At 41.6% G+C, this 26316-nt stretch overlaps 1 protein-coding gene across 3 annotated transcripts in view; it reads right to left on the bottom strand.

Moving 5' to 3' along the window:
• Positions 1 to 5934: 5934 nt before the first annotated feature.
• LOC6507387 (homeodomain-interacting protein kinase 2) overlaps positions 5935 to 26316 on the bottom strand; it is a 42810-nt gene continuing 22428 nt past the window's right edge. Inside the window, exons 1-10 of one of the 3 annotated variants that reach the window (XM_044714540.1) lie at positions 15042 to 15093; positions 14720 to 14976; positions 14336 to 14656; positions 13509 to 14260; positions 12846 to 13439; positions 12560 to 12789; positions 11986 to 12462; positions 10478 to 11433; positions 10087 to 10420; positions 5935 to 9969 (exon numbers count right to left, since the gene is read on the bottom strand). In XM_044714540.1, coding sequence (XP_044570475.1) covers positions 10277 to 10420; positions 10478 to 11433; positions 11986 to 12462; positions 12560 to 12789; positions 12846 to 13439; positions 13509 to 14260; positions 14336 to 14656; positions 14720 to 14976; positions 15042 to 15078 — 3768 coding nt within the window. In that variant the 5' untranslated portion in view covers positions 15079 to 15093 and the 3' untranslated portion in view covers positions 5935 to 9969; positions 10087 to 10276. Of the gene's footprint in view, positions 9970 to 10086; positions 10421 to 10477; positions 12463 to 12559; positions 12790 to 12845; positions 13440 to 13508; positions 14261 to 14335; positions 14657 to 14719; positions 14977 to 15041; positions 15094 to 26316 lie in introns of those variants that run through there. The other 2 variants (XM_001956072.4, XM_044714538.1) reach the window with 2 other exon arrangements.

Here is a 26316-nt window from a genome sequence, read left to right as displayed (position 1 = left end):
TATGGGAAATACGGATTTTGGAAGGGATCCCATCAGAAAAATTTGAAAAATAGGGATCAAAAATGTTGTTTCAGGATTTTGATAAGGATTGCAAGGGAATCGAACTACGATTCTTTTAAGGTATCCCGCTCGAGGATCGGATGAGAATTGGCCGAGATATGGGGATAGCTCACTAGCTACTGCCCCATATGGGAAATACGGATTTTGGAAGGGATCCCATGAGAAAATTTTGAAAAATAGGGATCAAAAATTTTGTTTCAGGATTTTGATGAGGATTGAAAGGAAATCAAACCACGATTCTTTTAAGGTATCCCGCTTGAGGATCGGATGAGAATTGGCCGAGATATGGGTATCGCTAGTGGCCCCATATGGGGAATACGGATTTTGGAAGGGATCCCATCAGAAAAATTTGAAAAATAGGGATCAAAAATTTTGTTTCAGGATTTTGATGAGGATTGAAAGGGAATCGAACTACGATTCTTTGGAGGTATCCCGCTTGAGGATCGGATGAGAATTGGCCGAGATATAGGGATAGCTAGTGGCCCCATATGGGGAATACAGATTTTGGAAGGGGTCCCATCAACAAATTTGAAAAATAGGGATCAAAAATTTTGTTTCAGGATTTTGATGGGGATTGAAAGGGAATCGAACTATGATTCTTTAAAGGTATCCCGCTTGAGGATCGGATGAGAATTGGCCGAGATATAGGGACAGCTAGTGGCCCCATATGGGGAATACGGATTTTGGAAGGGATCCCATCAAAAAAATTTGAAAAATAGGGATCAAAAATGTTGTTTCAGGATTTTGATAAGGATTGCAAGGGAATCGAACTACGATTCTTTTAAGGTATCCCGCTCGAGGATCGGATGAGAATTGGCCGAGATATGGGGATAGCTCACTAGCTACTGCCCCATATGGGAAATACGGATTTTGGAAGGGATCCCATGAGAAAATTTTGAAAAATAGGGATCAAAAATTTTGTTTCAGGATTTTGATGAGGATTGAAAGGAAATCAAACCACGATTCTTTTAAGGTATCCCGCTTGAGGATCGGATGAGAATTGGCCGAGATATGGGTATCGCTAGTGGCCCCATATGGGGAATACGGATTTTGGAAGGGATCCCATCAGAAAAATTTGAAAAATAGGGATCAAAAATTTTGTTTCAGGATTTTGATGAGGATTGAAAGGGAATCGAACTACGATTCTTTGGAGGTATCCCGCTTGAGGATCGGATGAGAATTGGCCGAGATATAGGGATAGCTAGTGGCCCCATATGGGGAATACAGATTTTGGAAGGGGTCCCATCAACAAATTTGAAAAATAGGGATCAAAAATTTTGTTTCAGGATTTTGATGAGGATTGAAAGGGAATCAAACTACGATTCTTTAAAGGTATCCCGCTTGAGGATCGGATGAGAATTGGCCGAGATATGGGTATCGCTAGTGGCCCCATATGGGGAATACGGATTTTGGAAGGGATCCCATCAAAAAAATTTGAAAAATAGGGATAAAAAATTTTGTTTCAGGATTTTGATGAGGATTGAAAGGAAATCAAAGCACGATTCTTTTAAGGTATCCCGCTTGAGGATCAGATGAGAATTGGCCGAGATATGGGGATAGCTAGTGGCCCCATATGGGAAATACGGATTTTGGAAGGGATCCCATGAGAAAATTTTGAAAAATAGGGATCAAAAATTTTGTTTCAGGATTTTGATGAGGATTGAAAGGGAATCAAACTACGATTCTTTAAAGGTATCCCGCTTGAGGATCGGATGAGAATTGGCCGAGATATGGGGATAGCTAGTGGCCCCATATGGGGAATACGGATTTTGGAAGGGGTCCCATCAATAAATTTGAAAAATAGGGATCAAAAATGTTATTCCAGGTATTATATTATTTTTATGCTAATATTATTAAAACTTATTGTTTAAGAAACCACTTGAAATAAACTGTTGCCAAGGGACCAAGATATTAGCCAAAAATGTTTGTGGAAAGGAATCGATAGCAGAAACAACACAGTAAAGTAGAAAAAGTTGGACATGGGGCGTATGCTTAATATTTGAATATACATTCAAAGAGAATAAGCCTCGATCGGACCGATTAGCAAAAGGGAAGTATTCAAATAATATTCACCCATAAAAAGACTTGTTTTCTTTTGATAATCTTGTGTTTTGTATTTGTTATTTGTTTGTCGTTTTTCTTTTCTCTTTCTTTTTTTTTGTCGTTCTTTCGTTTTGTATATTTTTTATAATTTTTGTTTACTTTGATAGCGTTTGTTTCCATATACACAAATACAGTTAAGTATATAATGATTTACACTTTCGCGTGTACATAATCGTGTTCGCTTTATATATAGACATTTATTTGTAATTGTTTGTTGTGTTTGTTGTAGATTACTACATCCTTTTATCCTTTTAGGCCTATGTACGAGAGTATGTAATTATCATAATTTGTATGCATCCGTATCTGTGAGTGGTGTATCTGTATTTGTATCTGTGTCGAGTGATGCTTAGCTATAGGCGATCTACATTCACAATTCTTAATTAATCCGTTTTTTGTATATATTTTCTCTTTAAAGTGTAAAGACACTAAATTTCACAATGTTCGATTTGTTTTTCTCTATTTGCTACAGAGAGACAATCCCCGGCCCCCCGAAAATTCCCTTAAATTGTATTGTTTTTTGTTTGTTTTGAAAATGGGGTTTGGGGATCCGGGGTTATTTAAGCCAGAATTAGCCGAAAATCAATCAGGAGGACAAATCCCCTCAGGACAAAGATTTTGTGTCGAGTGTTTCGAGAGTGTTTGTCTGAATATGTAAATAATTTACGAAAATGTTTCTTGTATCTATTTATCTCATTTATGTAGGTGTGTATATAATTTCTATATCGATATAGACGTATTATAAAATCTCTAAACAGCCATAAAAGTCAAAAGTTCTTAATAATATCTATCAATTATCTAGATGCGTTTACACTGCCACTAACTTGACGATATAACTTGAGTTAATCCATTATCCATCATCTTTGTCTTGGTTTCTAGCATAATTGCTGCCTAAATCTGTTGAAATCGGAAATCGATTGTTATAGGTTGTATCTGTTGGTTAGGGAGGGAACTCTATACATAAATACAAATGTTGCGGCTCATTGTTTCATTTACTTTCATTTCGATTGGTTTTGCTTTGCTTTTTTGGTCTCGAGACAATTCAATTTAGTCGCTAAGCTATGGCTACGATTACTTCGATATATTCGATAAGTTTTCTGGCCTCCTATCCAGTTTCGGGGCCCCTCGAAAAGGTACGCACATCCGATTAAGATATCGATATATATAAGATATACATATATATATATTTGTTTTGATTTGCATACAGCTAAACGCTAATATCTCGATAGCTTATCAAGTACAATGCTAAATGTATCGGTGTGCTTGGTTTTTGATATAAGTTTGAATTTCCGTTTCCGTTTTTTTAATTTTCAATTTCGATTTTGAGTTCCTTATGCCTAAATTAGAGAGGACACCAAGTAAAAACATTCAGTACACATTCATAGAGATACGTTTAGAATACAAAAAGACGATTAGTACGATTAGTACGATTAGAAAGATTGGTGTGGGTGATTAATTGGAATTATATTCTTTGTTTTATGCAATTAGGTGTTGGTGAGCTGATGGAATATATGATGATATATTTATGAAGACTTTCGCTAATTACTGAATATGTTTCATGTTTGTGATTCAATATTTTGTGATTAGTTCGAGTATAAGGTGATTTTGTGAAGACTTCGCTTCCAGTGTTGGTGAGTTGTTGGTGATTCATTTTTTGTTAAGTGTTGGTGAGCAGACTCTGACGACACAAATTCAAATTGTCACATCTAGACGACGGGTCAAGGTCACATCTCTTCGTTGACGATCGAAAAACATTAATTTGTTGCGGGTTTCATTGTTGGGACAGGAGTTTCTGGTTCCACATCGCCCGGCAATTCGTTGTGTCTAACCCAAATCTGAGGTTCCCTTAATCAATCATCTGAGGTCGGGGACTCGTTATCGTAATCTTAGGTAGAGAGGTTACCTCTACAGGTGCTAGGGTCAAGGTTCGTACATATGAATATGACTTGGTGCCCACGCAAAAAAACAAACTCTATATCCTAATATTGGTGTGGAGTGTGTGATTTTTGGGGTGAAAATGTGTGTAAATGTATCTGTATCTGAGGTGTGCGTGCTCTTTGATTATCCGTCTTTGGTTTACTTCTCCGCATTTCACATTTGAATCGAATGCAAAGCCTGGCCTCTAACTGCTATTTTCGCTATACATATATATCTGTATATGGATATTCTGTAGCCTCTATTCGAGTCGTATATAAAAATATTTAAATTCTTTAATTTGAAACTGCACAAGTGGCTATTCGCTATCCAATCCGCTATATGCATTTGCCGATCCTCCTCTAAGTACCTCTATTTATGTATATATAATATATATATCGTATATGTCGTATATAAAAAGCAAATCCCATAAAAGTGCTCTCTCTGATTTATTAAAACATATATTGTTTCGATTACGTTTGCATCACCCAATGACTACTAATTTTTACATTTTACATATCTCGCTTCTTGTTCAGAAATCAGCAAAAAGGTACAATCATTTTAAATTCAATATCTTTACCGTTAGCCGTATGTATCAATGTATATATGTATGTATGTATATGTCTATGCGTTTATATGTCTATGAGTATGATCTCAGCTCTAGCTGATAGTTATCATAATCGTGTATATAATATATATAACGTATATTGTTGTCTGTTTTTTTTTTTTTTGTTATTTTGGTTTTCTTTCTTCTTTTTTAGGTAGGAAATATGCTAGTCTTATAAATTTCACACATCAACATTTCGGTTATCGTTTAAGATTTCGGCGTCTTCATTTTCTAGGAAATAATTTTGTATTTAATAAAATATATATATATATATATCCGCATATATTGTATATATATAATCATAGATTTATCTGTGGTAATATATACGCTTGGGCGTGTGTATTAAAAACATCTAATTTCAATCCGAACCACAAATTGTTAAGAGAGAGAGTTGCTTTTTAGAAAGTTCTTCAAGTGAAGGAAACACGAAGATTATGTCAATATTTTAATTAATTACTAAACGGCCTACTAAACGGCGTTATCAGTTATTTTTGCGGTTTTATTCGGTATTATTATGCTAAGTTGGAGAGCGCTATGGTTCCGGAGTCCGGACCTTGCTAATTGTTTTGGATCTCGTTCCAGCTGTCCGAAGTGCGTGTGTTTCAGGTCCAGCTCAAAACGAAAGAAATCTAATTATGGACGGGTTCTTATCAATCTTGTTTGTCAACGCCCCACTGGTCTGCACTGTCTCCTCGATGTCTCCTTTCTGTAATTTCTGTTCAATTTCTCAATTTTCGATTTCTGTAACTTTAAGTTTAATTGTATTAAGTCGTGCGTGCTTGCGCCAGCTCTGTTTTGTTAAATGCAAAACAAAATATATATCCTTTTTTTCAATCGGTAAAAGCTCATTAATTTGTTGGTCAATCAAACAACATTGTGGGGTGGTGGTGGTGGTTCAAGGGTGGCGTGCGAAATCAATCTATAATCTGCAGAAACCTGGTTGGTCTTGAACTAAATCTAAAATCTAAATTAGCTGAAGCTAGCCTCTTTTTTGTATTTTTTTTACCACTAAATTATATTGTTTGCCGCACAATGGCTATTCGATATTATTGCACAGTAATTATTCATTAAGTTCATTCACTAATTTGTTTAATTTGTTAATCTTTTAAACATTAAAATTATTTACTCCTTTTGTAATTTGGTGGGATATATGTTGTATTTGTTGTTGTTGTTGTCCTTTCATCCTCATCAGCTCCTTATTTTCAATTAAATAATAAATAGAAAAAAAAAACCAAATCATAATAAAACAAAAATTTCATTTAAATCTGTTTGTAATATATTTACGATTTTTTTTTTGCAAGTTGTAAGACATAAGTAAATATAAGCATATATTTATAAATCTGGTAATTATGTATGCATAGGGTTTATGTGGCTATGTTCCATTATACATGGTATATTTATGGTTTTAAAAAAAAGGTCCAAGCGAAGAAAACACGAAACTAAAAGTAATTCATTAAAATATAGTCAAAATTATAGGGTAAGTGTTAAAATAGTAAAGTAAAGGCAACTCATCCTTAGTATCGAATAAACAAGTACATAAGAAATATTGTAGTAAACACCAAAACAGCATCCGCTGTAGCTCTCTAGCTCTCTAGCTCTATAATATAATTATTATATAATTACACAGAAGTGCTTGCTTTCTTATTCATTGTATTTTTTTTAAATTTTTTGTTGGAAATTGAGAGGACGACGAGTACAAATATTAAGGCTACACAGTTAAAACGTTTCCTCATTTAAATATATACGTATCTTAGATGTGGATCTCACGATCTATACCTCCAAGTTCCTTCTTTACTTTAAATACAAATTCTCCATCAAAGGACCACAAAAGGACCAACTTCAATCTTTTTGCCAGTGTGAGTGTGTTTAATAATAGGTTTAATTTGTTTCTCCACTTTTGTTATTAAATATAAATGTAATTTGTTGTTTTGTTTAATATAAATTTAATTTGTTTGTTTTGTTGTTTTCATAAGTCTATTAACGTTTCGTTTTTGTTACATTTAAAGCGTTCTTGATTTGTTTTTCTCGTTTTTATGCCTTTTTTAATTTTATATTTATTTTTTTTTTTTTTTTGCTCCTAAACACTGAGTAGAAAGTGAAGAAGAAAGTTTTTATTTTAGCATATAGATATACATCCGATAGTGGACGAGATGCTCCAGTTCAATTAAAATCGAATTAAAATAGGTTTCAGGAACCCTTGCTTTCATAAAATAATAAAAAAAATAAAACACAAGAATCGCAAACTCTTCCGTCGACACATATGTACGCTCTAAACTGATTACACAAAATTTTATTCAATATTCATGCTTATTTAATTATATATTTTAGTTTTATTTTTAGTTTTGAATGGTCCATAAAATTTCTATAAAAAAAGAACTCTTGTTGAATACATCTATGCATATGTCTATTAACTATTAGGTAGGGCTTCGAGAGCCCCCAAAAAATTTGCCGAGCTGTTCTTGATTTTCGTTTATTGTTTTTTTACCATTGTTAGCTACTGGTTGCCATTTATTGTTTTTTTACACAAAAAATATTCGTACCACATCTAGATCTAGGCATACTATATATGTATGTTTTTTTTTCATTTTCATTTTCATTTCCATTTTTGTATGTACTCGTATATATTCACAACACTAACGTTTCTTAAATACGCCCTACTAGCTCCCCCCTTTTATCCTTTCATTTTCAAAACTATAAAAAGTGTATTCTCGTAATCGGATTTTAAAAATGTTATTTACTTGGTTAAAAAAAACGACGTTATCGCTATTGAATCCTGCACGCTAATTAGTTAACATATAGATGCATATTCCGTATCCGTATCGCACTTGGTTAGCTATTGTTATATATATATTACTCGTATGTAATCATAGTTTTAGGTATTTCTATATAATTTGTCGCCTCGACAACGACGACGACTGACAAAAAAACGCTTTTCAATTTCTCAGATTTCCGCTTGTTAAAAACTACATCACAATAATTACATGCTAGATCCTTTTCCGTCGGACTTAATCCATCCCGAAATTGTTATTTTTTTATTCATCGTTTTTGTTTTCTGTTTTAGTGGGCACAGCTGAACTAGGAAGGGTCGGAGATGGGTGGGACTATCTTACCCTTAGCCTTAGCCGATTAAATGTATATCTGTTTCATCAGTATATCTGTATAGGATAGGAAGTGCCACCCTCTAAGAGAACGAAAAAAATTAGTTGCTGTTTCGATTAATTTAAGCGCGGATAGGCGCGAAGTTAAGTCTAACTACGAAATACTTTAGGAAACCTATTTAACAAGATTTAGTTTATATTCATATATGTATATAGGATTTTTGTGGGTGTACGTTTGTAAAGTAAGCCAGGTTTGTACATATCGAAATAGCATTCTATTGCATATATTTACACAAGGACCTTCTCCTTCGCGGCTCAACGGCCACAATCTGGACAAAAGAACTCCTAAAATCGTGTTTAAAACGAAAAAAAATGCTTAGAAGCCTAAAAAATGATTTGAAAGAGGGTGTTTGTGTGTTTTAAAAGCCTAAAAGGGTCTGTTACTGCTAAATTGCTTTTTATTTTGTTTGGTTTTTGTACTTTAGTAAACTTTCTCAAGCGCCTCTCTAGTCGAAAGAATAACTAAAAAACGCTGAGTTTCTGGGAGTCTGTATCGGTGTCGGGTATAGGGTGTTTTTGGGGATTACACAAATAAGATAAGACATATAGACAAGATAATAAAATAGAAATCAAGCAGATGTGCTATGCTGACATAATTGCTGATCTAAAATCGGTTCGCTCCGTTTAGTTACAATATTAGACTCCACTAGTATCTTCATCACTTTCCGTAATATAATATTTATGTACAATTGATCCTATAATTATTTGTTTGTTGCTCTTTAAACTTAGTTTAGATTTAGAATTGTTAATTTGTTAATTGTTTTTGTCGTATCAGTATTTGTATTTTGTATATTGTTTGCGGTTATTCCTATGAGTGTGTTAAGAGTGTGTGTAAAAAAACCTTCCTCCCATATCCTTCTATACTTCTATCCTTCTATAATCTATGAGCTATGAGCTATGTAATTGTTAGGTTACTTTGTTGATATCTCCTACTCCTAGGGTTATCTATTTTATTTGCTTGCTGCTTGCTAGTAAGGTTGTTGCGGTATTCAATTTTTGTTGTAGTTCTGTAGTTATTTCCATCTAATCATGCTTCCTTTATTAACCATTAACCATTATCTTTTATCCTTTATCATTTATCCTTTATCCTTATATAATTTTGTTTTTAAAGGCAAATTGCATAACATTTGTTTGTTTCTTGCTTTTGGAGTGGCTGTTGTCTGCTCATATTAGTTATTACTTTTACTCATTTAACTTTTATCTTTTTAGTTTGTTATTTTTTGTTTCGTCTGAGGTACTTGCTAAGAGTCTAAGGAATTTCTAAGCTTGCTCCTACTGGCCACTCGCCACACTAATCGCAGCTGCCGGCGTGCCACTTAGCCTTAAAGTTATTCTCCTCCTTCTTCGGGGTTGATATATAGTATTCATAATAATAGTTTTACATATGCATGTATATAATGTATAATATATATATGGTGTATATATAGAGAATATTATGTAGAAGTTACCAATAAAATACACAACACACAATATAATGAAACTCTTTCGGTTCGAAGAGAAAAAACACTTTGAATATGCCTCTAACTTGCATATAAGGATATATATAGAAAAACGTGAAGCTATAGCTGTCTGTGTGTGTGTAGTGTGTGTGTTGTGTGTCTGTTGTAGTGAGAGGTTGTTGTGGTGTTGCATGCCACACAACTCGACAATATATTAGCCTGAGCACTTTACACCCAGCTGCGTGTAGAGTGCTTTACATTTATTATTATTTAAAAAAAAAATAATAAAATAATAATAGTATAGAAATCCTAGAAGGATCCCCCGCAGGATCCAACAAAAATTTTCCCAATGAAAAAAAACTGAGAACTCTAGCGACGAGGTTGAGGGATCCGGATGGCTTATTGGTGGCGTTTGGATTTTCTATTTCTGCCAGGAACATGACGTGTTGCCGGCGTAGATGCGGATGAGGAAATGGATGTGGATGTGGTTGTTGCTGCTTCTGCTCCTGGTGCTCCTGATGCTCCTGGGCTGTCGCCGCCTGTCTGCAGCATGCTGCTGTTGTGGATGATGGTCTGTTGCATGAGGAGCATGAACCACCAGCATTGGGTTAGTTGCAGTTGCTGTTGTGTCTGTTGCATCTCCTGGCTAAGATCTACGTGGTCAACTCCCTCGGCCGAGGCCACAAACGATCTGGGGAAAGAGGACAAGCAAAGGATCAACATTAGTCCTGTGCCACTTATCAGACATGGAATATAAGAGTTAAATGTGAAACGCCTTCAGCTCGGCATCCCGGCATTTTCGACTCACTCGAGCGTTGAATCATCATCATTTAATCGGTCTCTTGCCCAAGATCATAACAGTACTGTGGTTGTGGTGGTGTGGGTGTGGTTGGTTGGATCTGGGTGCTAGGTTGCTCGGATGCTGCACTTCCTCGTCTCTATCATCATCGCCGCTGTGCCCCTCGCCCTCACTCGCTATGTCTCCCTTCGTCAGCTCCCTACTCAGCCCCATACCATATGTTGGTGGGCGCAAAGTGCGCCGCGTGTTTGCTGGCGGCTACCTGGGCTGGACTCAGCGGTCCAAACTGGCTGTACTGGGTGGGAATCTGGATGTGCGCCGGCAACGGATGCGATGGTATAACCTGTAATTTTCACATATTTAAGAGGTGTCTGGTAAAGAAGTCATGACGTCCACTCACCTGACGACTGGAGCTGTTGTGGGCCGGTGGTGGCGCCACCACAGCCCGGTTGGCGTAGGCATAGCTCGGGGCAGCCTGCGAAACAAACACTGTGGGTCGGCGATACATGTCGCCCTGAGCGTAGATGTCCGGCTGCAACAGGGCCGCAGCTGTGGAGGATGGTGAGCCGCCAAGCGGAGTGCCCGCCTGGTGGTGGTGATGCCCGTGGGCGGTGTGATGGTGCGGATGCGGGGCCGTTGTCGGTGGCGGTGGCTGACCAGTGCCCGGAGCTCCTACACTAGCCGGCGGTTGCGACGGCTGCCGATAGACTTGGGGGGCTCCCCACGACGGGGGACCCACGCTGGCCGCTGCCGCTGCAGCTGCAGCAGCCGCTGCTGCAGCCGCCGCACTAATCGACGACGACGAGGAGGCCGAGCTGCTCTTGGAGTGGGCCATCGGTGGCGCCACCGACGGTGCCACATAGCTGATCGGAGCGGCCGATGGGGCCTCTCGTTTCGGATGGGCCAGCGGCGGGGCACCGGATCCCGAAGATGTGGGCGCCCATGAGGACCGTTTCGTGTCCAATTGCTGGGGCGGTGGAACCGCAGCTCCATACTCCGAGTAGAATTCGGCCGGCTCCTGCTTCGTGGGAATGTGTGGCAAGCTTGCCGAGGATGGCGGCTGGCTGGCCGGCACTTGCGGCTGGTAGCCACACTCGCTCTGGGCCATGGCCAGGATGCGCTTCTTCTGCGACTGCCCCGGCTCGTACTTGATGTTCGGCTGCGGCTGGGTGATCACCTGCTGCGGCGGCGGCTGTGGCTGGTACTGCTGTTGGGGTGCCGGTGGTGCTGGCTGTTGTTGCGGCGCTGGCTGGTGCTGCGGAGCTGGCTGATGCTGATGATGGTGCTTGGGACTTCCCACGGCGGCTGCGGCGGCAGCATGATGGCGGCGACGGGCGTCCTCCGGATCGTGGTCACCTACGGTTACGCATGGAATTACTAGCTGGACGTGCGATGGCTTATGGCGACTGAGATGCGATTGAGACTGGGCTTGGGCTTGGGTCTGGGATTGGGACTGGGATTGGGACTGGGACTGGGACTGGGACTGAGAGGAACAAGGAACTGGGCCACCAAACTGAGTGGAGGTGGAGGAAGTCGAAGGGGTGGAATGATGAGGGTGATGCTGATGGTGACTGGAAGTGGAAGCAGAAGTGGAGGAGGACGTGGACGTGGCTTGGTAATGAGGATGCGTCGCTGGTTGATTCTGAAGCTGATGCTGTTGAAGCTGCGAGCCTGATCCCGATGCCGATACCGATGCCATTCCCGTTCCACTTCCACTCGGAGCTGGCTGATGAGGCGGATTCAGATGATTCATATGATGAGGGTGTTGGTGGTGGTTGTGGTGGTGGTGGTGGTGACTACTGCTACTGTGGCTACTGTTACTGCTATGGCTACTGCTATGCTTGCTGCTGGCTGTTCCCAGTTGGATCCCATTCTGACTTTGATTCTGATTCTGATTCTGGGCATTACCATATGTGATCTGCTGCTGCTGCTGCTGCTGTTGCGGATGCTGCGGCTGGTGGGCGCTGCTCCTGCTGCAGGACGAGGAGCTCGGCGCATGCTGCAGCAGGCTGCTGCTCGTCTGCGACTGGGCGTGCGCCCGCTGCTTCACCACCGGCGCCTGGGCTCCTCCCCCGACTCCTCCTGCCTCGCCGCCCTCATCCTCGCTGTCGGAGATCGTGATCACGGCCGTCGGCGAGGGCGTATCATGGATGGTGATCGTCGGCTGCTTCACGTGCTGCTGCTGCTGCTGCTGGGATCCCTGAGGATGCGGCTGGGCATGCGGATGCTGCTGGTGGGCATGGGCCGGTGGCTGCTGGTAGGCAGCTCCTCCACTAGCGTTGCAGTTGCTCACGATATGATGGCCCGAGGAGGCGGTGTACGGCTGGGCATGTGCCACCGGGGCATGGTGGTGGTGCGAGCTCGAAGAACTGGCGTTCACAATGTCTGGAAAGGAATACAAAGTCAAAGAATTTAATAAAATGCATGAAAAGATGAAATCCCGAAGAGGATTCGCTTGAAGTGATGTTCCATTTGCACTCACTGCTTGCGGAGGCGGCCGAGGAGGCCACCACCGATCCTGCACTGGCGCTGTAGCCACCACCGTTGCCATAGTTGCAGTTGTGGTGCGTGTGGTACTGCGGCGAGACGTGGGCGGTGCGCTGGTAGCGCTGCTGGTGCGGCGGAGAGCTCTCCTTCACCCGCTTCTTCACCGGCGACAGCTGCTGGTGCTCCTTCTTCTCGTGGCGCGGCACGCGATAAGAGTTGCCCTTGCTGCACGGGAAACGGGATTAGTTTCATCCTTTAGAGATTCTTGGTGGAATACTCACGCTAGATGATGAGCCGGCGACTCCTTTTTGAGATCATTGCGTGGCAAGTTGAGGTGGTGCTTGGGATAGATCTCCTCCACGTTAAAGAGCGGCGTCGAGTCGACGATGAGGGAGTGGGCCGGCGCCTGTTGGGGCCACGACGGCACCAGGGCCATCTGCCGGCCGGTTTGCGGCCAGGCCACTCCACTAGCCTGCACCCGATTGGTCAACAGCATCCTCTGGCCGGAGGTGGGCTCCACCATGGACACCGGCACCGGCACATTCACGTACTGCTGCGGCGGCACCTGCAACGGCGGCTGCATCGTGGCACTGCCGACCACCACATGCTTAGTGGGACTGGGCATCGCCTGATAGCTGGGCGGGCACAGGATGTTCGATACCAGCTGGTGCTGGAAGCTATCGTTGCGCGCCTGCGGATACTGCCGGGCCACGCTGCGTCCGTTGTAGATCTGGTAGAGGCCCTCGTAGGCCAGGGGACGGCCGTCGCGAACAAGACGCTGCACCTGGCTGGTCAACTGGTTGTTGATCGTGAAGGTCATGTTCTCGGTGCTCGAGGGCACAAAGTTGGTCACCAGAGTGGACGCCGGCTGGACACTGTCGGGGTGGGGTGGAAGATAATCATTACTGGATAATCTCTTAAAGATCTCTTCAAAGAACACTCACGTATGGAAATCTCCGCGCCGGCACACCTCCATCATCTGCACGGAGGCCTTGACGTTGTTGCAGTAAACATAGTCCACCAGATGGGTGAGACGCGTGAACGAGTGGTTGAGTGCCTCGGCAGGCGTGAGCCGGCGCTCCTGGTCGATGGTCAGCATCCGCTTCAGCAGATCAATGAACTCCCGCCGATCGGTCTTCTCGGCCAGCAACTGCCCGCCCTCCAGGTCTGTGGGCACATTCACCTGCCCGATGTCGTCCAGACAGTTGAAGATGTACTTCCGCGCCTCCTTGCTCTTCGTGTTCGTCTCCGCCTCGTGCTCCTCGGTGGTCTTCAGACGCCAGAACGGATACGTGGAGTCCACGTCGCGATAGAAGAACTTCGAGGTCTTCGAGGCGCTGTTCAGCATGTGCTCTGTGGGCAGGCCCTGGGTCTGCGAGATGTATCGGATCTGGTCGAACTCGGAGCTGCCCGGATACAGGGGCCAGCCGAGGAAGAGCTCCGCCACCACACAGCCCAGCGACCACATGTCAATGGCCTCGCAGAAGGGCAGGCCCAGAATGATTTCCGGAGCGCGGTAGTAGCGCGATTGCAGGTAGGTGTTGCACACCGTCTTGCTGACATGGGAGGCGCTGCCGAAGTCGATCACCTTGACGCGGTAGGGCTGACGCACTGGATCCACCAGCATAATGTTCTCCGGCTTCAGATCGGCATGGATCAGGCCCAGTTGCTTCAGCTTCAACAGGGCAGTCAATACCTGAAAGGGATAGGAGGGAAAAGATATAGAATAGAATGTCAGTCAGTTGAGATCTAAGATCAGTAGCTATCTCACCTGCTCCAGAATGGGCCTTATGTACTTAAGGGGGAGTGGCGAGAACTTGTTCTGCTTGAGGAAGTCATAGAGGTTCTGCTCCAGCATTTCAAAGACCAGACAGGTGTGGTTCTTGTGCTGGAAGCACTCGAAGGCCCGCACAAAGTTGAACTCGTCGGCATTCTCCTGGCTGAGTCGCGACAGAATCGAGACTTCGATCTGGCCCTGGCGTGCGTACGAGGGATGGTTCTTCAGGATTTTAATGGCCACGATTTCGGAGGTGCCGCGCTTCCAGCACTTGACCACCTGGCCGAAGGTGCCTCGTCCCAAGAACTCCAGGACCTACAAAATTATACCAAAAAGATTTGAAAAACAGATCCCTTGTAGCTAGAAACTAATACCAACCTCATACTCCGCCGAGAGGGAGTAGAGCACCTCGTGCTGGACCAACTGGTAGTCGCCATCCGCCCCACTGCTCGACCTCTTGCTGGGGGGCTGCGTATTGGCATGACCCCCCGAGGTGGCGACCTTTGTGTGTGCCGTTTTGAGGCTGCTATTGGTCCCTGATCCCGAACCGGATCCCGATCCCGATCCTGCACCAGCTGCAGCTGTCGGAGGGCCGTGGCTGAAGGTGTAAGTGTCCCCGCAACCGCAATCGCACTCTGGAAAGATAAGTTTTTGAAGAGATTAGAAAGGAATGATATGAAATGGTTGTGAAATAGAGTACCTCTTCTAAGAAGTCGTCTTATAACTAAGGATATCATTATATAGATTGTTTTTGGAGAATTTTCTTTTGTTTTTCTTAAAAAGGAGGAAGAGGTGCTTCCTCGCTACCTTGTCGCTGACTTGCAACTGAGCACTGTTCCCTGTTTTGCGTTCTGGCCCATATACCGGTCGGTCGTTCTGGCCAATGTACTATATAGAATATAGAAGCCCCCGACTCTACAGAGAACAGTGCACTCATCAGCACTGACGACTTGGTTGTCAACGCCCCCCAACCAAGCAGGAACCAAAAATTGAATAAAAGAAAGCCATTTGGACAACAATAACGCGGAGATAACCAAAGTGACTAAGTGACATGGTGTCGCATGGAGGTAGGTGTAGGTGTGTGTGGGTGGACTTGACAAGTGACTGTACATACCATATCCAAAGTAGAAGCTGCACGGAGGAATTTGGTAGTCTGGCATGGTGGAAGGCTGCCAGCCAGGATCGCACTGAATTATGTACATGATTCTATTCTTTAGACCACAATAGAGTCTAGCTTAAGATTGAAACGAACTTAGCTTATAGCCCTAGGATTCTAACACTATATTTAAATATCTAAGACGTGGTTCGCACTTTCATCTTGCTCGCAACACAAGATCTCTATAACTAGGCTAGATGGAACTCAAAAAAGTGAATGATCTTACTTGTTAAAACTGAAAATGTATTCTGAAAGGCTACTCTATTGTGGAGGGAAACGATTGAGTTTCCATAACATCCTCTTTTCTCCCACACAAAACACACATCTCACACATGTCCGGATTACCTGAAAGCCATCCTGCTGGGAGCACCTAAATATAGAAGCAGTTAAGTAGCTTCCGAATAGGAGAAGGAGGCGGTCGGTCGCCTTGGTAGCGACTTGGCATCGCATAACTTAATTAATAAACTGCGTCAAAGGACATTCGATATGAATGGCAGTTTTGGGGTACAAAAATAACCCAAGACCCAATTATATGGAAGTCCTGCCGTGGGCGCTGGGCGCTGGGCGGTGGGCGGAGGTCCTGGGAAAAGCCAAAACCGGACATGGCAGAACGGGAAGGCAGGCAGGCAATCAAAGCCCAAATTAAGGACACACGCGATAGGCGGGCAGGAGCTGCGGTGGGAAATTTATGGCAGCAACCATTGAGGCAACTGAAAGTGGCATGGAATGGAAACTAAATGCAATAAATTATGCAAAAAATAAAATAAAAATGTTAAACGCAAAGTTGAAAACCGAAATTGAAATGGAAAGGCGGACTAAGCTGCGCCAATGAAGGTCGCCGCGAAGGTCGAATCGAACGTTGTTGGGTCCAAAAATTACAGAAGCCTCTGCTGAGGCTGGAGGCTGGCTCCTGGCAAGGACTTCTTGCACAACGAGAGGCTCACGTGGCAAGTCCTCGTAACAGCAACAAGTTGGGCCACTACACTCGAAGAAATTACTATTCAAATGGCCTAGAAAGGACTACTCTCCACTCGCCCCACGGCCCCTCCAATAGCTAGTTATACAACAGACTACTGCTACTGCTGCACCGGAAAATAGAAAAAAATAAAGACAACAACAGAAATGTAGAAACTCGGAGCAGCAGCAGCAGCAGCGTCAGAGTTGCAACGTGACGCAGTTTTTGCAAACAAAACGAATCTGCTGCCGCCTGCGGTTACTATTTGTGTTTTCACCGCCTCTTGCCCCCTACCCTAGCTGGCCTGACTTTTTTTTTTTTTCTGTGCAATTTCTGTGTCTGTTGCATAAAAGATTCAGCCGACTGTAAACCAGGCGGGGGTGCATGAACCTAAAAGGGGGCGTCACGTCGCTTTGAATGATTGGATTGGCGGGAGGGGAGAGAGGTAGGGAGGAGGCATGATGCATCGGATCAGCTCCCAGCTCCCCAGTTCGCAATCGAATTTCGATTTCGCTTTGCCGACTAAATTTTAGTTTCTATTTGATTTAATAAATTGAATTTCAGAGAATCCCTTGAGAGCCACCATTTTACTTTAGAGAGGAGAAGTTCTTAAGCCAGTGTTTCCACAACATGTTTATATTTTGCTATCGCTCAACCGATAACTGTTATCGGTTAATGGTCTATTGGGACTCTTTATGGAGAGTTCTGATTAATATTCTCCAAGTGGAGACTTTGCTTCCAAAATGGAGTCTGTTTGAAAGACAAGATCTCACAATAAATTTGTAATTACAGTAATCTCATTACGCAACAGAAACTGTAATTAAGGCCCACGTGTTTCGATTTCAACATACAAATGGGAATTGTGCAACATTTGAATAGACATTTGAATAAATGAATAGAATTAATTACAGAAAAATGAGTCAGTAGCTGTACCTGGAGACTGTACCTGAATTAAGAGAAAGTTTTGAAGAACCCTTCCACCTCAACTATGGTTAACCCTTTTTATTTTAGTTTCAACCAAAAATGCAAATACAGGCTCTTGAGTTCGCTTTTGTGGAAATTGCAGCCCCAGAAACCTTTGCAACGGAAGTCAAACAAAGCGAAAAATGAAAATAATTATGTACCAGCGAGAAATTCAAAATAAATTATTTACAAAACGGAAGCGGAAAGGCGCTAAATGAAAAACACAAAAAAAAAAAAATGGAGGAGGAAAGAGGGAAGAAAAAAAAGAGGTGAAAAAAACAATAACAAGCATAGAGGTGGGAGGGGTGGTAAGGGAAATCCATTCGAAATCAACAGGTTAGTTGGCTTGGACCCAACTCGTCTGAACTCCGGCTTTGGCTTTTGGTCCGGGTACGGGTAGGGGTCCGGGTCTGCTGCCAATGTTGGGTGTTATTGTTGCCGCAGTGCGTTTGCCGCATATTAAATGTGCTGATTAATCGGCGCAAACAATAAACAAGGGACGGCAGAGAGCGGAGCGAGAGAGAGAGAGAGAGAGGGGCAGGAGAAAAACGGGGACAACACTGGTTGGGGGCAGTACTGAATGGAGGCAGCACTGGCGGGAGGGAAGGAGAATGGAGCAATCACTTAACAAAAAGAAAAATAAATTAAAATAAGAGATTATTTTTAATAAAATAATTAAAGAAAAAATTAAATGATTTTTTTATTGAAATATTAAACAAATGTGTCCTTTTAAGTGTTTCAAAAATATATGTTTAATAACGGTAAATTAATTCCAGTGTATACACCCTGGTATAAAGAAAAATACCAACACTGGAAAAGGGGCTGGAAAGGTGTGGCCTGTGCTGGGACGGGGGCAGGGGCAGTAGCTGTATAAATACTTGTCGCCGCAATGAGAGCAATGCACGGGCAAGCATTTCCACTTGTCAACGCACCTGACGATGCCAACAAACAACAACAACAACCTACAACAACAAGAGATGGCAGTAAATAACAACAAAGGTAGCACCTAAAAAAACATGAATCTTATGTGCATACACTGACGACACACACAACACAAACACCAACAATAACGGGTTCCAAAAGCGACAACAACATTGTTGCCGGCGACCTCTGCTTGGCTACCTCGAACCCCCCACACCTCCCCCCGTTCAACGACGTGCAATCAGAACGCAATGGGAGCAGGCGACGGCAGCAGAACGTGCGAGAACAACGGAGAAAGTTTGCGATGAAATGCAAGAAGAAGAAGAAGACGGAGAGCACCGAGAGAAGAAAGCGGCAGAGTGGGGGAGCGAGATGGCTAGAGTAATTACCAGAAGCTTTCGTGTTGCTACTGCTTCTTCTTTTTCTTTCTACTGGCCGTCATAATTAAAGATGTTGCCAGTGCACTGAGAGAAAATAATAACAATTTTCAAATTATTCAAATTTAAAAAAAAAAATAAAAATAAATGTAAAATTGAATTTATAAGATAATAGTAAATAAAAATGTGATTTATAAAAATGATATAATAATTGAAATATTTTATATAACTCTTTTTGCAGCTGGTGTTGCATATTTGATGGCCTGTGTTGCATGTTCAACACCCGACGCCAGTGAGGCAGCATTAGCATACACAACCAGCCCACTGGCGCGGCAGTGCATTGGCGACTCCAAAAGTTGAGATAATGCCAAAAATGGCACTCGCGCCACAAATTGCAGCAGTATGTTGCAAGCAGAAAGGAGAAGAGGAAGAGAAGCGGAGCACAACACCAAGCTGCCGCCTTTCTAAAATAAAAAAGACAGAAAAATGATTCCACACACCAGCTTTCACAAAGAAACCTTCATCCTAACCTAAAAACTAAATAAAAAACAAAAAAATAAAAAATAAAAAAAAAAAGTAAATTAAAACTAATCTATAAAAATTAAAATTAGTAACACTTGGCTAGTAACGCTTGAATTAAATCTTTATTCAAAAAATTCATATCTAGCTCCAGCTCCGGCTCCGCCTTGTCCTCCACTGCCTCCCGCACATCCTGGAGATCCTCCTGCCCCACCATTGCCTCCGGCTCCGGCTTGGCCACCTTCCCAGGCGCCTCCACCGCCACCACCTCCGCCACCGCACCTGGTCGGCCCTCCTGGACCTCCACTCTGGCCAGGCCGCCCATCCGGAGACGCTGGTGAAGGAACCACTAGCGTCTGTTCCGGATCCTCCGAAACAATCCAGCCATCGGGATCAACCGGAATAATGCCATCACCTCCTTCGCCTGGAAGAAGGGGACCGCCGCCTTGGCCTCCTAGACCGCCTTGCCCGTCGTCTCCACCATTGCCTCCATTACCTCCCTTCCATCTGCCTTCACCCTTCCATCCACCTGGGACAAGTGCTCCCGGTGATCCCGGCATTCCAGGCATTCCCGCTGCTCCTCCTGCTCCGCCAGCTGCACTTCTTTTATATATCACCTCTATGGGCTCGGGATGATAGTGTTCTTGTGATAGGTCACTGGGATCATGAACTCCGAACTCCATGAACGGAAAGCTGTAGGACACCGACTCCACATCCTTGAAGAAGGCCAAGGCCGAGCTCAAGAGCAAACAACTGGCCAGAGTCATAGTTTCTGTTAGAATAAGAACTGAAGTTTCTTCCAGATCATATCGATTCTACAGGCATGACTTATAAGATTTAAAGCGGAGAATTGAGAAACCGAAGCGAAGAATTCTTCGAAAAAAACATGTATATTTAGAAGGTATAGTTTAGAAGGTTAAGGAAACAGAACTGCCATCATTCTTGTCACTTGGCTCCAGTAACAATCTTAAAACTTCTACTTTTCTCGGATCTATGTATCTCCGAGATTCGAGCCGTACGTTGTGCGGCAGCGTCCCTCGGTCGGTTGGACGGGATTTGGGCTGTACTTATGCAGTGGGAATCGCGCAAAAAATTCCAAGGGAGAACTGTTAACTTAATGACTTCAAAATTGACATAAAAGTTACAAATCTTAATCCTGACTTTTGGAATTGGAATTAGAAAAAAATATCTACAAGTCAGAGACTACCTCACTTCCTGAGCTGTTCAGGTTCTGCAACTTACTGGATCTTGGCCATCTTAGTCGTGTTGTAGACTGGTTCTCCTGGCGATCTAACAAATCGATCGTTAATACCAGCTTAGCCGCGATAATGTTGAACGATGACTAGCCATTATGACTAGCATATTAGCCATTAGACGGCATTGCATGCAACATGTTGCCACCAAACACACCACATCTCTCTCTCTCTCTCTCTTCAAAATGGCAATCGGAAGTTGGGATTTTCACATTTTCCACGCTCCGCCAAATGGAAAATGCAATAAATCATACAACAACACCAACGCTTGAGTGCTTTTCTTGTTTAGAGTTGCTGGCAATTCAAAATACAAAATAAAAGTTGCTACTCTTATGCCGCCACCCTCCTCCCCCTCTCGACTCTGAGCCCACGTTTCACATTTTGATTTGTGTGCCTCGGCAGCTTGGCAACAATATGTCTAAAATAAGCAACGAACAGTGGCAACAATGGCGATAAAACGGGAAGGCTGAGTCGGCCATAGCGAACTATCATATACCCTTGAAAAATTACTCGTTTTATTTTCCTATTTGTTTTTAGTAAGTGGGTGTAGTTTGATAATGAATTATAAGAGATTTATAGTTTCAGATTGATTTTTTTTTTTTTTGTTAGGTAGAGAACAGATTTTAGATTAAAATAAACCATAATATCTGAGATTTTGTCAGTAGTCCTACCACACAAGTTTTCACTATAAGATATAGTTTTATTAATGAGTTTAATGGTTTGGCCGGTTTAATTTTGAAGGGTTTAAACTATTTTAAAATAGTTTCTGATAGAAAATATCCAAAATATCTAAGTTTTATATAATTTATATAACTTATTTAGGATATATCCTATGTCCCTATAAGATATATGTATGGTTTAGTTTTTTTGTATTGATCGAATTGGAAATAGTTTCAGAAAATCTCCGTCAGGTGTAAGTTTTCATACATAATATGCCTATACCTTTACCTTTTTCTACCCAATAAGTTTTCACCATAGAATATAGTTTCAAAAATAAGTTTGTTTATTTTTATTTGGTAGGTATAAAACAAAGTTTCAAGTAGAATATAGTTTCAAGATAAATTGGTTTGATTCTTCCATCATTTTTTTGATCTACAATCTTCTATATCTCTATCGATATTTTAGATACCTTTATTATAATAAACTTTACTATTATCCCAAGTTTTAATAATAGTTTTAGTTAATTTGTCTCATTTCTAAGCAATGGCTTCCACTTTATAACCTAATTTGTAGTTTGTAAAGTTTAGGGTATCTGAAAGTCGCATATAAACTGTAAAAATCGAGTGGTTGTTGCACTTGTTGTTGCTTTAATTGTTTCTCTACTTCTGGCATTGTTGTTGTTTTATTTTCTGATGTTGTTGTTGCTATGCTGTTGTTGTTGTTGTTTTCATTTGTGTAATTGCATTGCACACTTGATTGCATTCAAGAGGCGTCGACTGAGGCAGTGCAGTTGCAGTTGCAGTCGCCGTAGCCGTCGCAGTCGCAGTCGACTGCAATGACGCCAATAAACCAACAACAAAAACAACACTACCCAGCAACAACAATCTTTAGTAAGAAGTGCAATAAAAACAACAACAATTAAAGCAAAAACAATTGAAAAATCTACTACGCCCCAATCATCTCCCCCCCTCAAGTATTTCTCTCATTGGGGAATAATATGAGCTGATTTCTTTATTGTTTTTGTTGTTGGTTGGTTGTTGTTGTTGTTGTTGATAGAGTGGCTAGTGGGTAGTGGCAAGTGACTAGTGGCAGTTGCATTGTTGCAATTTAGGCTGCAAGGCAACAAAAAAACAAGATTCAATTACACCAAAAAAAAAAGTCTTTTTGAAGAGTAGTTTTTTAAGCTTTTCCGCTGCCACTGCCTCTATGAACAATAAATGACCAACTGCACCACCACCACACACCACCACCCAGCACCCACCACCACCCATCCCATCAAGAGAAATTTCCATTGCAATTTAAATTTAAATTGCTCGGATCTGGATCTGCTGTGGCAGCATGCTTTTTCGAGAGTTTTTCCAAGCAAACTGCTAGACGGAGGCAGACCGGCAAAATAAATGAGCTAAAAAGCAACAACCAGCTCAGCCCCCAATTCAGCCACCCACATTTCCCCATACGGTTCGATCTTCTAAAAAAAATTTTAGAAAGCCAGCTACTTATTGAGTTTCTATGGATGGGTTTTATTTTTAATTTAGCTCTCTATGTAACATGCTTTTTTTTAAAGGAAATAATGTTGAAGAAGAATGAGTTTCTGGGCAGTAGTCTAGCAAAAATACTTAAATACACCTATAACTCATCCCATCTACTGATCTCACACGTTTAGATTCTCTATCAATCTACATAAAATAGGTAGGATACTGTCAGGTAGGGTAGGATAGGTAGGTAGGTAGGATAGGTAGGTAGGTAGGATAGGTAGGTAGGTAGGAAGGATAGGTAGGTAGGTAGGATAGGTAGGTAGGTAGGATAGGTAGGTCAGGTAGGTAGGATACAACAAAAAACTCCCAAGAATCGTGTAACTATAGTACTTCTTAGCACTATCTCAAATAATTTATAGAAGCCCCCATTATAAGTACCTGGTAGGTAATATAAGATTCGTCTTCCTAGATTCGTATTTTTGAAGAATCTAAGTAGTAAGTAATACCCAGAGAGCACTATAACTCGGCTAATAATTATTTGATCCTTAAGATACAACATCTCTATCACTCTATATAATTTATTAGCACTATCCGAAATTATTCATAGAAACCCCCTGTAGCTAGTAGGGTATCTAAGATTCGTCTTCCTTTCACTATGCCTTGTGGAACTCATGTGGATTATTTGAATCTGTGAAAGCTTTTGGGAGGCTGAATGGACTGTAATGAAAAAAAAGGCAAAAAAAAAAAAGAAACAAATTCAGTGGCGGGTGGCGTCCACCCACTTTTCTCCCGCCCCCTGCCCCATGTAGCACACTCGAAACAACCTCCTAACAATCTGCTTTGAACATTCATTTTGATCTCTTTCTTAGAGTTGCTTTCGGCTGGTTTTCGGTTAAATGTTGCATGCAGTTGACAAGACGACAGCAACAGAGGCAACAGAGGCGGCAGAGGCGGCATAAGAGGCAGCAGCACTGTGGCAACTGTGGCAAATAGCAACAAAATCATCGCAAATTAAATGTAATTCATGGCGAAAAGAAACTGAATGTGATGAACAGAAAAAAAAATAGCAGAAATAAACAACATAAAAACCGTCGAAAATAATACGAAATTAAAGGGAAATTTGCTGAGCATTCGGTGAAAGTTGTGCTCTTTGCAGATTAAGATCGGGGCATTTGAAAAGCGACACACTCACACTCAAATTGGCAAATTGCACAAAACCCCAAATTGGACGATGAATGAGTGCCTCTACATAGTATATTTAATCTCATTATATAGTGGTCTATATACGATTTCAACAGATTCGATAGAGGTTGCAACATGCCTTCTAGAATCTAGAGGATGGTGGGACTTTTTAAGGAATTTTTAAAGAATATTCTAGGGGGAGTCTTTCTTATATCTTATAACTCTGTAATCTGCAAGCTATATATACATTACATATTTCAGAATTTATTAGGAAATAAAGGCTCCTCTTTTAAGGAGAGACCTCATATATATTCGTATATCTCATATCTCGATTATTTTACCGAATATTATAAGGAAATATATTAGGAAAGTGATATAATTAATTGGAAAACACCTACTTTTAACTAGAGACACTATATATTGTCTTATATTTAAGAGTTTATTAGAAATTTAAGACATTTTTCGTTTCTTATCTGTCATATAGATAGATATAGATATATAGATTCTATTAAAGATATCATATAGATTCTTATATATCATGTCTCTGTTATTGTATATCATATCTCTGATATATTACTCATAGTAATATATAAGGAATATATAAGGACAGACCTTAGATATTTTCTTATAATATGGGCTGTTCTCATAATATTCTTATAACAGAGATTATGTTTTTAAAACATATATATTTCTTATAAGAGAGGTATGAGAATTCATTATATTTATTTATTATTAGGAATTTAATCCTCTTCTTTTAAGGAGAAAAATTATGTTGTTTCTTAAATCTCATATTATACCATTTATTTTACAATTTATTATTAGGAATACATTCGAAAACCCCTACTTTTGAGGGGAGAAATTATTGAAGTTCTATTATTATTGCTTCTTATGTCTTATATCTCTGTTAACTTGGCTTATATTATACAATTTCATAATTTAAATTAATATAATGCGAAATAATATTCGAAAACCCCTCTATTCTCATATATTTCATATCCTATATCTTATAACTCTTATCTCATATCTCTTTTTATCGCTCCTGGCTATAACATTTCTCTGATTTTGTTCCATCCTATAGAACCGCAGAACCGTAGAACCTCCGAATCGTAGAATCTTATAGAACCCATTGTAATTAAGAATTCAGAATTTTTTGTTGCTTTGTTTGCGATTTTCCAAGCGGCTAGGCTGGGCTAGCGAGACGACTTTGTATTGAAGTAAACAGCAATGTTGACGACCGTTTAAAGGTCGCTTGTATTTTCTTGTTTTTTTTTTTCAGTCTGGGGCCATAGAATGACAACTACAATGGCAACAAAAACAACAAAAACAAACTAACAAAAACAACAGAAACATAAACATCAGCACACATAACTCTGCCACTGCCTCAGTCACTGCGACGTCGGCGTCCTTCAAGCGGCCATTAGAAGCGTAACGAAGCCGGCGCTGCAGTCGGCGGCGACGTCAACTGCAATGACCTAAAGTAACCCAATGGAGAGCCGAAGGAGAACGCCACGATAAACGAGACGAAGTGGAGGCCAAAGAGTAGAATTGCATAATAGAGGAGGGGATGGGGGTGTCGGGGGCAGGGCTGGCACGGCAACAGCCGACGGAAGTGGGCGGCTCTTCAGGTGGGGGGACTGGAAGACCTGAAAGGTCTAGGAGTCTGAAGGAAATAAGAGAAAAGAAAGAGCTAAAACACCTACTAAGTTCTATGCAAGAAACATGAAATATTAAAGAAGCTGCCGCATAATGTACGGCTGAAAAGAGAAAGAGAGTGATAGTAGTAGTAGGCGCCCAACAGAGCGTTCATAACTCCGATTGAGGTCACCCTGGAGTGGAGTGTTGGAGGAAGAGTTCATGCCAGATAGGAGACTCCGGCTGCAGTCTCGAGAAGCGACAAGAATGCCAAAAACAACAACAACTGCAACAATCCAACATAAATAGCATCAGCTAGCTAGCCATCTCTTTCCTTAGTTCAGCTATTGTCTCTTTCTCGGGCGTGCGTCAAAAGTCTCATCATAATCGGGGAAGAACTGGAACAACGACACTTGCTCGAGAGCTCGAAGTCGGAAAGTATCAGAAATATCAGACAGATGGAAAATATGTATTTTGTCGGCTGATAAGGTGTTTTTCATCCCCTCCAAGGGGGGCACTCCCTCCAATTAAATAATCAATAAAAATAAATAAAATCAATAAAAATGATACAGAAGCGAGTGAAATATACTATACTGTTGCCATCAATCAATTTCAATTTAATATTTTTATTTCCCAACCCTTTTTTGTAAATTTTCCTCCCATTTCCCTCTCCCTCCAAAAAAGTATCAAATTTTTTGCATCGAACCTGGGGTCGAACCTCGGGTCTCAAAGTTCAGACTAATCCCACAGAGCCAGAGAGCCCCGAAAATCCAATCGGGTTTCGGTTTCAATTGTAATTTAAATGCAAATCGCGCCGGGAAATGAAGCGAAAAAGGGAAAGCGTGTCAATTTGATTCAACCAAACAGTAGAAAAAATAAAAA

Source organism: Drosophila ananassae, chromosome 2R, assembly GCF_017639315.1.
Source record: "Drosophila ananassae strain 14024-0371.13 chromosome 2R, ASM1763931v2, whole genome shotgun sequence".
Lineage (NCBI taxonomy): Eukaryota > Metazoa > Arthropoda > Insecta > Diptera > Drosophilidae > Drosophila > Drosophila ananassae.
The sequence above is the reverse complement of the archived record's forward strand: the minus strand, read 5'-3'. Positions and strand labels throughout refer to the sequence as shown.